Source organism: Gasterosteus aculeatus, chromosome 2 (genome assembly GCF_964276395.1).
Source record: "Gasterosteus aculeatus chromosome 2, fGasAcu3.hap1.1, whole genome shotgun sequence".
Lineage (NCBI taxonomy): Eukaryota > Metazoa > Chordata > Actinopteri > Perciformes > Gasterosteidae > Gasterosteus > Gasterosteus aculeatus.
In genome coordinates this window covers 10,827,248-10,839,617 of record NC_135689.1, presented here as the reverse complement: position 1 = coordinate 10,839,617, position 12,370 = coordinate 10,827,248, and the positions used below count along the sequence as shown (strand labels likewise).

Below are 12,370 nucleotides of genomic sequence, written 5' to 3'. Positions count from 1 at the left end.
TCTCATAATTTCCCATGACACCTTTTTATGAGCAGGTAGAACAGAATGAAATAGGCAGCAGAGTCCAGGCTCGGTCAGTCAATGCAACGTTCAGGTGAGACGTAAGCTTGGTGGCGACATCGTTGACTCCGATCACCACAGTGACGAGCGGGAAGCCCTGCATCACCATATTCAGATGGTCAAGTATCTCTGACATCGATTTAAAATAAAATATCAAATGAAACGCTGGTCTACTGCTCTCAAGATGGTCACAAAAAATGTTTCAATGGGATTCAGAAAGTGTTCGATCGTTGAGTCTGGCAGCTCTGTGGTCAGACAAGGCGACACGATATGAACCAAAACAAAGAAACCGACAACTACAGAAGAGCGAAATGATGTTCATCTCAGCTCAAAGACTTTGTTATAAACTGCTTATATTCGTCTCCACTTTTTTATCCAAGCTTAGCTGTTCAAATTGAGGGCGCCTGACCTTGCGAGGGGGAGCCGGGGGGGGGGTCCAAGCCGAGAAAAGAAGCAATCAACACCCAGGGTCCCGGTGAACGTAACCAAAGTTCATTGATCATAACCCAAGGGGGAGAGGGGAGGGGGCAAAAACGCTAACTGAAAATCTGTTCACTGGAATGGCCAAGGGCGTCAAGGGGCTCCGCCGGATTCCTCCCGGGGCAAGAGAGAGACCGTCAGACAGATCCGTTCTCTTACATCGTCTCTGGTTCTGGTTCTGGTTCTGGTTCTCGCTCCCCTGTCGTTCGGGCCGTCTCTCTCCTTCCCCCTGTGTCTTCTGGGGGAGGCTTAAAACAGGCTTCTGATTGCCTGTGTGATCACCGACACCTGGGAGGGAACCTCAGCGACACCTGGGGCAGTAGCCTAGAGGAGACATCCATTGGCAACTGTTTATAGGGCAGTCGGACACGTCTGTCTTCAGTTAAGGTGGCGTATTCAAACTGTTTGGGTCAAATCAGTGCAATGCGCTTACAGGGCTGATAGCACATGAGCTGACTACTGTCGCTATCGCTATTGAGTTGTAGGAGCACCTGATCTCTGAAGTGTCAGTCGGGATCCAGGTGTTCAAGCAGTCGGACTGACGAAACCAGTTTATGCACTAAACGGACGGCCAACTGCGAAGGCGGAGCCAGGAGAGTGACATTCTTTGCTTTGGTAGACATGACTCCACTCGATCTTTGGCACCTTTGTTATGTTCTCAAAGTCAAATACAACTTATTTAACTTGTGTTGTGTGAAATTAAGTTTAAAACCCATACAGGTTCAGCCCACAGCTATTTGAAGCTGTCGGAATCCATATCCAACAGTATACGTATCCGTGCATTTAATAACAATGTAGCAAAAACATGTCATTGTCATTTGTAACGGTACACAATGTTTGGAAAGGTGTCTGCAAGGTTATGACCAAATAGGAGAGGAATACACTCAGCATGAGGCAGCCAGGACCTTCTCCCCCCCGGCAGAGAAATTGTAGCATTCAGAACCATTCTGCTTTGGAAATTGTTTCACATCTTTAACCTGTTTCATGACACATTTTCAAGGTAAAACACAAAACCCTCAGCAATAAAAAAACAATCTCCAATATATTTATTTTACTCTGGATGAAAATTACATTGTGTGACTGCACCCAATTTGATCATCTGCAGTGCAAATTAAAGCACGAAGGACACTGTGTAACAGTTTTTAGTAATCTCTGTAATAAACATCTATTTCCTTAGATAATTCTCACTGCATGAGCCCAAACCAGGCAGCATTGTTACAAGAAAGACCTCAACGGGGAGCCGGGAGCTTGAACAGCGTAGGTCTTTTTTTCTTCCAAGGCCCTCATTGCCAACCATCGTCACTCAGGGAAGATTAAAGGGGACAAAAAAGCTTTTGACAAGGAGAGGGCAGAAAAATACTTTCAGAAGCTCTTTGGAAAATACAAAAAAAAGGAAAGTGTTTTGGGGTTTAGCAACAGCCCAGCTCACGGTTTTACATGCCCATCGTGATCTAACGCAAATGGACTTTCAAGACATATCAGCATCCGTACCAGTCTTAAAGAAACAGTCTTCAAATTAACATTTAGATTGAAGTGACACTTATGGACCTCACCCGTCAGAGATCAGGCAGAAGGGGGTGGAATAAAAAAAACTGCATCCATCAAAGTCATTTTCCATGCCCCAAAGATAAAGTGGACTAAAGTAAAATTCCTCCATTAGATTAGAGCTCATTAACTCAATTATTGACAGTGCATCTCGTGATCTACCGTGGAGAGGCCTGGAATTATCCTGATCACGCTTATTTTAGTCTTCATGTCGCTACAAGCCAGAACTAACAGCAGGCCTGGCTGATGAGCGTGCAACGGATTGTTTTGCCGTTATTGAGTTCACACATGGAGAATCCCCTATGGACTTATTGGACAGTGATTGCAAGCTGAGCATCAAAACCCAGCATGCAAATATAGCTTCATCTACACCCTGCAATATCTCACAGGAATCATCTGATGTTCTCACATGGGCATCCAGACCAACTGGATTGGCACTATACAAACGTTTTGTGGCCTTCTACAGTATTGACTGTATTATGTTGGAGAGATGAATAAATCATGTGAGATAAAGGAAAATACAACAATGTGGATGTGCACACATGTACAAAAATTATTTCCTCTCTAATTCTCACTTCACTTGTTCCATTGCAAGGTTATTTCGATCTTTTCAGCCTGTTCATTCAATAGGCGGGTAGACGCAGAGCAGATTAAATGGGCAAAATGATTTCATGAAAATATTTAAAAGTAGTTATGGGTTAAATTAGATGAAGTTTCATATGATACCGAAATCCAGACAGGAAATGTCAATGAACGTATCGCAACATTTAAATATTGCAAAGAAAAATGTTCATGTTCAAGTGGCTAACTCAGCATTGAGTATTGGAGTATTTGAGCTCCACCAATTCTGCCTTGTTAGAGACACAGTCTACTCATATATTGCATATCAAATGATCTTCGCATGAACCCGAGTATTTTATTGCTCTTCTTCTCTGATGCCACCGTGGCCACCATGGGCTACCGGCTAAGAGTAAGCGGGCCGTGAACATCCAACCGACCCGTCGGCTCTTACCCAGCTGTCAGCAGCTCCGATGGACGTTAGAATTTACATTGTGAGGTGTGCAGGTGTGCATTGAAATACAGCAGAGTGTGTATCATGTGACAACCTGTGATAGATGTAGATGTGATAGATAGATGTACTGTGGGCCGTCCGACCAACCCTGCAGCACAGCCAACCCGAGCTTATGCTGCCATGGCAGTTGCTTTGATTACCTAAGAGGATTAAAAAAAACACTTATCAATAATGTACAAATGCAATTAACGGCTTCCCCCACCTCTGTCAGATCTCCCACTGCACTGCTGCAATCTCCACGCTACTGGAGGAACAGGACAAATATGGAAGTGGGAAGTCATTACTAAAACATAGCAGCGTTAACCTTTTGTGAAACGCACTATTTGGATTCTTGCCTGGTGCTTTGTTGTTGGTGTCATACGCTCTTCTGTCGGCCCCCAGAGGCCCCCGCCTTTGATGGCTGTTGCCCATGTTTTACAGCTTGCATCCCAAACTTTGTTTTGTTAAAAAATGCAAGACTCTTTGCATACTGAATGCGTTAGCAAACACCAACACAGTAATTGCTTATGTAATCGCTATGCAAATTACACTTGAGTCTAGTATAATTTAAGTTGTTCTCAACCTCTGGGAAACTATAAACTATTTTTTTTATGATACGTAAATGTCTTTTTAGAATTTACATGATTTGAAAATATTATTGTCCAGCTTATGTGTTTATGTTTATTCCCTAAGGAAAAGATACTGTGTCTTTATTACAAAACAACAAATCATGATTTGGTGCTATTAAAAAAGTGTCAGGCTGCGTTTGTATAAGTTTCCAAGACGGACAAGTTATCTTACCATCTGTCAGATCCTTTAAGAGAGAATGTGGCAGCCTGGGAAACAATTTAAAGTGACTCTCTGTCACTCATTGTGTCAATGCTGGTATGATGACGATGTGTCCAATCAGCATGAGAGACTTAACCTGTCTGTTTCTATTGATAATATTCACTTCTTGATTTGTGTAGCTCAGTGTGCTCGTGTTTTATTGTGTACATAATAAGTTTACACATAGAGTTCTTTTGAGCATTGTCAAAAACATATTTCAAATTGACATGTTGGATATTAACCTGTTTATCCTTAACCCACAGAGACGGACTGGCACGCCGGTTTTCATTTCAAATGTTCGAATGAGTCTTACAAACACAAAGCTCTGCAGCCCATTTAGCCACATGCTTCACCAGCTTCCACAGTGACCTGCAGAGGCTGTTTCTATCATTTCTTCCTTAAAAGATGTGCATCCTGTTGGTGACAACGTCCACTGGTCAATGGCACAGAGGATCATTGAGTGTGGATTCAAGGTGTGGATGAATGAGACAAACGAAGTTCAGACTGGAACTCAGACAAATGATCAGCTGCAATTAAAATGTGTGATTAAACAATTAACCTAAAGAAAGTTCTCAATTGTCCCTGAAATGAGATTAAGTCCTGAACCCTTGGTCATCGTGACGCTGGCGGTAGGTTTTTGTGTAACAAAGGGGGCAGTTGGCGCGTGTCGGGGAGGAACCAGCTCCTAGCAGCATCACGGCCATCAATGATTATGCGTAGCCTTCAGCACAGCGTGATGTCAGTCCTGATATACGCCACCTACGCTCCAGTTTCTGATTGGCTTTACGCAGAGATTCTACTATTATTTATTCGCCCAAAGCGCGGATTCCTCATTTATCCTCACTGGATCTCACTGCAGGACCTATCCGTTCCACTTCACTCAGCAGCAGCCGCACGCTGACTCTTATCCCCCCCAAAAGTATCTGCTCTAAGATAACAGGTAAAGAAAATATATTTTCTCTTAAATGTTTAAAGTAAAATGTTTATCTTTGTTTATCGTGTATTTTTGACGTTTTGGAAAGGATACAAAGGGGATCTGCGTAACATTTTCTGTTTTTTTGTCTTTGCGGGATAATTAAAAGATATTTCACGACACTTTAAAAAAAACACATTTGTAAATCTATGCCGCGCGCTTTTACGCACCGATTACGCAGTGGGTTATGATTGGTTCCTAATAAACTGCGATATTTGGGTTGATACGGAAACAATTTTATAAGATAGTATAATAGTACATGTTGTCGCACAGGTGTTGCTGAGAAAATGAGAAAAGGTTTGCTGCTGGTGACTCTGTTCCTCATCATGAAACTTCGACACAGCCAGTCCAGGTGCGAGGAGCCCGGATCGCGCACAGCAGCTTCCGATGTAGGTTCCCCGGCATGCAATGATGTGAAAAATAATCTGATAATCACACCATCTTTTAATATTAACTGATTTTATTTCCCCCTCATATTACCAGACAACAGGCTTGGACAGCTTCAAGCAGAACAGTCGGAAGAGGTTCAGTGACTTGGATTATGATAGCTTTGTGGGACTGATGGGCAGAAGAGGTGCCGGTGAGTGTGTCACGGATTACTTTAAAATATGTATAATATAAGTATCAATGACAATACATTCAATGACAAACTGTAAAACGTTGATATAGGCTCACGGGAGGCTTTGTGGTGTAAATACTGTTTTTTTATTTTCATCATTGAAGTTTTTTTTTCTCCCCCCTTTGGCTTTTATTTTTATTAGACGCAAACGCTTTAGAGGGACGAGAAAAAAGTAAGACCTTTTAGTACCTTTGATATTGCTTCCTTTAAATTCTTTGAAATCTTTTGAACAGAATTTCTCTCGTACTTCTTTTTAGGGGAAATGCATGATATTTTTGTTGGTCTAATGGGAAGGAGAAACTCAGAGCCGGGTAAGTGTGGCGGTTCACAAGCTCAACGGTCTGTTGTAGCTCCGTGCATTCAGTTTCACAGTGTTCATCATGTTTAGATGAGGTCTTTTTGATACTATATAATCTCGTCACTCATAGATAACGGACCCTGGAGGAGAGCGTATCCAGAGAGGAGAGGCATTTTTCTCAACAAATGCAGGCTGAGGTAAAAGCATTTTCTTCTGTAGGCGGAACATTTCCAACACAAAAAAACAAGTTACCCTGGCTAATAAAACAGTATGGGACACAGGCAGTTTCAATGATTTCTGATGTCTTAATGACACTGCTGATCAAAACGACTTTTATATATTTCTTCTGTATAAATGAATGGATGCGTGTTTTGTTGCAGGTTTCTACAGAGGCTGTAAATGTCCAGAATGAAGAAAATCATCCGGCAGAAGATCACGGGGAACACAAACAATGAACTGAACGTCTTTGGAAATAATAACTAAATGCTGTGATTCACACCATAAACCTGCCAGCTGGCTTTTTAAAGTGACCATACACAGATTGTATGTATTTGTTTTATCTGAAGACAAAACATGATGAGTAGTGAGAGCCGATACTTTCTTTCATGATGTCGTCCTTTGTTCTTCAATAATACAAAATAAACATAATTTTATATACATCATTTATTCATTTAAAACATTTAAAGCATTTTCCTGAAGCCGTTTATGCACAATCCTTCGAGCTTGATGTCAGAATGTGCAGTAATGTTCAATCACAAATCAGATTCACGGTTGGGGTATGAAAAAAAAAAAAAAAGACTCGCTGGGGATTCATTGCCAATTTGGGGTTACTGTTTTCATCGAAAGATGCCGTTTTCAACAAGAAGTACAAGAGGTTTAAAGTACACACTTGAATCAGACGCCTCGTATCCCCCAAAGGTGAAGAGCAAAAACATTTATCAGAGTCTGCTTTTACCATCAAACCACACAAGCTTCAAAAGACAAACACTTGCATCAGAAGTAGAGGGGGAAAAAAGCACCAAAATAAAATCAGATGTTAATTGTTAATCAGCACCAGAAAAACAAAGAGCGGTGATTCACACAGCAATGTATTCTTGCATTCCACTTCAAGAAAACAATTATGAAATAAACAAAGAATGTATTCACATTGGCACACGGAGTGACCATTGAATCATATTAAGGTTCAAACACTATCACTGCACGTGCTTACAGTGTCACACTGGCTGGAATTATACTGTGATCTGATGAAGGAAAAAAAGCCTGTCAGGAACATTAGGCAACGTACCGTACAGGGAGAGCAACCAGCTGCAGCACGGAATCAGAGGGGTCTGCCTTGAGGGGCCGCAGTTCTGTTCTCAGTGATGCCATTGTCTGTCTCCTGTTCCTCTGCTTTAGTTTGGTTTCCACTAGCGGAAAAAGCCCAAGTTGTGTGACTCCTCCCCCCCGTCACCTCCTGAGCCCCTTTGAGTTTCGGCGTCAGGACGGTCTGCAAGAGTGGGCCGGGGCGCAGGCCGCGCTGTATGGGGGGCCGGTAGCGTGGCCTGTAGCCATACGCTCTCAGGTGATAGGTGTAGTACTCCAGTGTGTACATAAGCTCCGCTTCTACGTAGTGGAAAGACACTGCCAAGTCAGAGCAGCACTGTGGACCCTGAGGACCAATAAGAGACAGACCACACACACACACACACACACACACACACACACACACACACACACACACACACACACACACACACACACACACACACACACACACACACACACACACACACACACACACACACACACACAGGTTAGCACAAAAATACATACAAAAGTACAGATACTAAAGCTTGACAGTAGAAATGTATTACATTGCAATGTATTTTAGCATAGACACATTTATACATTGGCAGCACCACGCTGACAAAAGGTTCCCCAGATTTTACTCCACAAATGTACCTTGCTTAAACACCTTTAGCTTCTTTAAATCACTCAGTTCAGCTTCCCATTCAACCAGTTTTGCATTTGAATTACCAGGATTTTAGCAGTGCAGCTTAAAACTTTTGGGCTTAAACATTAATGCAGGAAAGTATCTGCATTTTCAGCAATACTTTGCAATGAATTCCAGTGTTTTCTAAATTAGATTCCAAAGTAGCTGTATCATCTGCGCCCAATTGACCAATTATTCCTTTGTTGACGGGGCTCTATCTCTGTTGCAATCATCTACTTTGAAATGAACTCATTTCTTTTTCACTCATGGGCCAAGAACAGCATTTGAATGTGCTACGTCATTGCATATTCATTTGTTATCCTTGTAGGTTATTTGAATTCATCAAAAGCAAAATAAACGGTATACTGCATCCTTACTCTCAGTTAGAGAAAAAGTCCCTTCTGTATCTTACAAAATGAAAGAATAATTATCTCACTTGAAGTGCAGACGCACACTAATGATATTAGAACTGGTTCAACAGCAGGTCTCCTAACCTGACTTGCTCTTCTCTAATTAGGCTAATCCACTCTCCTCTAAGTCTGTCTATCTCTGAACTATCTGTAAATCACCCTGTGCTTTAATGGCGACATTTTAGGCAGCCTTTATAATACATTGAGACAAGAAACATGGCGTGAGAGAGAGGTAGGGCACGATGCAAACTGGCGATGTTGGCCCTATGCAGAATGTGTCTTACCATAATTATTTCCCAGCACACCCTATTCTCTGTAGGTACGCATGTATATTAACATTCTTTGCTTTTACCATCAACGTCACAGCGCTGTAGCTCACAAATGAGACGTAAGTGATGGTACTTGCCTCGACAATCGGGTAGTAACAATAGTTCCAGTACCAGAAGCTCTTGGAGAACTGGCCGGTTAAATGGTGCTCTGGCACAAACGGGTGGAAGGTCTCTCGACGCAAAGTATCTCTGGAGTCGCCCGCGACAACGCCCATCTTCTCCAAACACTGCCCCAGCGCCAGGTCCTCTACGGGTGTGGTGTGTGAGCACACCTTGGTTCGAAAACCTTCAACAAATCTCTTGAGGGCCTCTTTGCTAAGCACGTAGCCCGCCCCTCCGCTCATGTAGCCCTGCTTGGTGTAAGGCTTGAAACGTTTGCCGAAGTAGATGGGCTCGTCAGGTGTGTGGTTGGACAGAATCCAGCGCAGGTTGTCCACCACCACGAAGGTGTCGTCGTCAGCTTTAAGGAACCAATCTGCTTCGCTCGCATGGTGCTCGTAGACGTAATGGAAGGCACGAATCGTCTTCCAGTACAGCTGGTCGCGGCCCTCCTTGGTGCCCAGGCCCACGGTGGGGAAGTCCGGGTCCTCCTCGGAGCTCATGAACACCACCACGTTGCAGTGGCGACTCCAAGTGGCCCTGACGTGGCGAGCCCTGCTCTCCAGGTTATACGGTCCAGTCATCACCCAACAGAGAACGCGAACCTTCTGGAACAACAGTTCTGCCCCTTGGCTGTCTTCATCTAGAGAGAGACACAGCAAACAGTGTTTGACCGGTTCGCAGTGGAGACATTGTACGTGTTTATATATTTCTATGCAGACACCTGGATAAGAACATTAGATAAATTGTCTGCAGTAGGACCGAGAAGTGAAGGACACACACACATACTTCATCTGTGTTGGACCAATGTGGAGGTCTGTATTTTACCTTCATTGTGAGAGTGGAGCAGATTGATGAGAGCAGCTCCCTCTTTCCTCCAGCTGATGGGCTTCTCGGACACCGCTGCGGCTCTTTCCTGAGCCCCTGACAGCACAGGGTAGCTCCTCTCAAACCACACTTGGCGCAGGAAGAAGTAGATACCGCAGGCCCCGACCAGGAAGCCCAGGGAGAAGGCCCATCTGGAGCCGTGGCCCTTCATGGTGAGACCGACCCCACGCACGCTGATGTCCCAGTTACAGCATGTCTACATGTGAACCCAACACACCAGGATCCATGAGATGGACTGACAAACCGGGCTATTTATTAAAAATCATGTTGCAAATCATTGTGTCTGTCTGTGAATAGGCTATAAACTCCAATGTTTGTAGCCCAATAGTCCAACATAAACTGCAATGTGTATAGCCTAGTATTGGATGTGTGCATTGAGAAAATAAAGACACGCAAACTACATGTGATTTGAGTGACCTTCAGAGCATATTGGCTGCACTTTTTAGGCGACACATTTTAAACATTTTCCCCTTGAGCCGAATCAACCCCTCTCATGTTCTCAGAAATATATTGCCTTTCTATTTGAACAGGAAAATTCGAAACCCACAGACAGCTGTGTCACTAAACTGGAAAGTTGAGAGAGGGCAGTTATTAGAGCCACTAAATAAACACTAACAGACTGTGAGTGTGTAGAATTTGTCTTCATTACCATCAATGCAGGACTTGTACTGTAAAGCAGAAAGCATGTACCAGTAAAAAAAGGGGATATAACAGCGATTTGTCCCACTAATACTAACAAATGTCCAGGAGGACATCACTTCATGTCCATTAAAGCAGATTAATACATGCACATACATTTCAACTAAGCTACAATGTAAAACCTGAATTCAGTTTGTCGTTTGGACCTGAAGACGTGTGGGTTTAACACAGTGTCGGTATCTCCCTGTTACATTTAGATGGACGGCATGTGTTGCCTCACGAAGGACGTTGTAAAAAAAAAAAACATAACTCGTAAAAAAAACTGCATGCATGCATTCATCATCATTATTATTATTATATTAACGGTAACCACAGAAGGGTATAATCCTCTTCACTTATGCAATCGCATCAATTCACACCGAGAACACAGATCAATAAAACCACGTGGTACTCGGGGAACAGAACTATACATTTGCTGGAAATGACTGTTAGTAGCAGCGACGTGCAGTAAACGACGGACGCGATGTCCCCTCGTAGGCTCGCGCGCGTGTGCGTGCGTTTGTGTGTGTTATTGGTCTTTGCTCGTTGACGGGAGCGACGGGGTTTAACCGTTAAGCAGCGAAACAATGCCCGATGATGAAGATCGCCACACACCGCGCGGAGCTGTCGGTCATGTCGTCACGCGCTCACGTTAAACGACGGGCTGTCCTCGGGCGAAGTCGTCCCGGTTGTGCGTCGCCATGTGGGATGATTAGTGAGGAAACGAAGAAGGAAAAGAAAAGAAAAGAAAACACACACACACACACACACTGTGCGGGTTTACATTCTTCGGCATCAAGGGCTCAGCTCTGCAACCGCGGCCTCTCATTGGTCAGCTGCTGGTGACGCAACGAGGAAGCCGCTTTTCACGTCTTGAAATGTATTAATGAGAAATTTTAAAAAACTGACCGTTTGATTTGAGTTGCACGCGTGTTCATTTGTTATTTAAATGTTTAATTTGAAGATGCAGATAGAGAAAATGAAAGGATGATCAGAAGAGCAGTTTTATTTTGGCCACTAGGTTTCACCCTACAGTGAGACTTTGGATACAATCCGCGCCTTTGCAGGTCACAGACTATGCAGATTGCTGGAGATATCTACCCAATAAGAGCTGCTACATCACCACACAAATGATACACCCAGCACATTGTTGATAAGATTAACAATGATTATGAGACACCTTTACACCCAATAGAGGTTTAAAGCTTCTATGTAGATAGACTCACCAGAACAATTTGCCACAATCGATCATTCAAAGACATGAAGTAGAAGCAAAGACAACAATGTTGATCAGGGATGAGTGAGGAATGAAAGCAGCACTTTTATACAAGTTAAAAGTAAAATGTTAATTTATGAACGAAAGTTATTAGTAAAAACAATATCTGGCAACATATCATGTTTAACGATGCTGTACGTCTTTGAAAATGCTAATAGGTCAAAGTAATACACATTGAACGGGTGAATATTGGTGGGCTAATGTAATAGATTACTTTACATACGAGACATGGGAGGTTAAACATGTGTGCACACTGGAGTTATTTGACCATCAATCAGGGCACACAAAGACAGTACATATACGCTCAGGACAATATCCACAATTATAACCACGGCTGTCAGCTGGAAAACAAACAGCAAAACAACGCAATAATAAAAATGACTCACATGACCTTTACACCCAGCAAAAAAAAAAAAAAAACACCACTGACGCAGAATACTGAAGAACTCAGCCCTGAGCAGTGGAGTTTCATAATCAGGTCGGAAAAAAGCTGCCTTCAGGTTTTCCGTTTTCAATACAAAGCTATGCTATGCTATGAATGTAAATCTCTTTAATATTTAATAATATATGTATGTAGACATCAGACCCACAACACCCAACTTGCACAGAGACATTAATAACCCTTCCTTCCACATCATATCATGGCCTTCTCTATGTCAAAGACACGCCCCCCCACCCATCGCCATGTCCTCTCCATCTGGCAAAGCAAATGCTTTCTGGAATTTGGCTGCTGCTGGAAACTGCTTTGCATCAACAGGCAGGAATGGGTTTGACACGTGGGTGATCACGTACGTTCACTCCGCAGACGTCCTTGGCTTTAAATATTTAGCAAAATAATAAATACCAGAACATTCCTATCATGAA

General features: G+C 43.0%; 2 protein-coding genes across 7 annotated transcripts; one reads left to right on the top strand and one right to left on the bottom strand.

The window, feature by feature from the left end:
* Positions 1-4,716: 4,716 nt before the first annotated feature.
* On the top strand, positions 4,717-6,997 carry tac3a (tachykinin precursor 3a). Its single transcript, XM_040192985.2, has 7 exons — positions 4,717-4,904; positions 5,211-5,326; positions 5,421-5,517; positions 5,699-5,728; positions 5,814-5,867; positions 5,985-6,051; positions 6,235-6,997. The coding sequence occupies exons 2-7, from the start codon at positions 5,225-5,227 to the stop codon at positions 6,251-6,253; spliced, it is 369 nt and encodes a 122-aa protein (XP_040048919.1). The 5' UTR covers positions 4,717-4,904; positions 5,211-5,224; the 3' UTR covers positions 6,254-6,997.
* Positions 6,503-12,130, bottom strand: c1galt1la (core 1 synthase, glycoprotein-N-acetylgalactosamine 3-beta-galactosyltransferase 1, like a). Of its 6 annotated transcripts, XM_078091976.1 has the most exons (6): positions 10,846-11,002; positions 10,202-10,220; positions 10,085-10,118; positions 9,493-9,708; positions 8,643-9,307; positions 6,503-7,502 (listed from the first exon to the last, which is right to left on the bottom strand). In XM_078091976.1, the coding sequence occupies exons 1-6, from the start codon at positions 10,863-10,865 to the stop codon at positions 7,173-7,175; spliced, it is 1,284 nt and encodes a 427-aa protein (XP_077948102.1). In that variant the 5' UTR covers positions 10,866-11,002; the 3' UTR covers positions 6,503-7,172. The 6 variants fall into 6 exon arrangements, with proteins under 6 accessions (XP_077948102.1, XP_077948110.1, XP_040048876.2 ...); XM_078091984.1 differs by lacking the exons at positions 10,085-10,118; positions 10,202-10,220; positions 10,846-11,002 and adding an exon at positions 11,893-12,130 and having other exon boundaries at positions 9,493-9,748; XM_040192942.2 differs by lacking the exons at positions 10,085-10,118; positions 10,202-10,220; positions 10,846-11,002 and adding an exon at positions 11,015-11,105 and having other exon boundaries at positions 9,493-9,748.
* Positions 12,131-12,370: the final 240 nt, after the last annotated feature.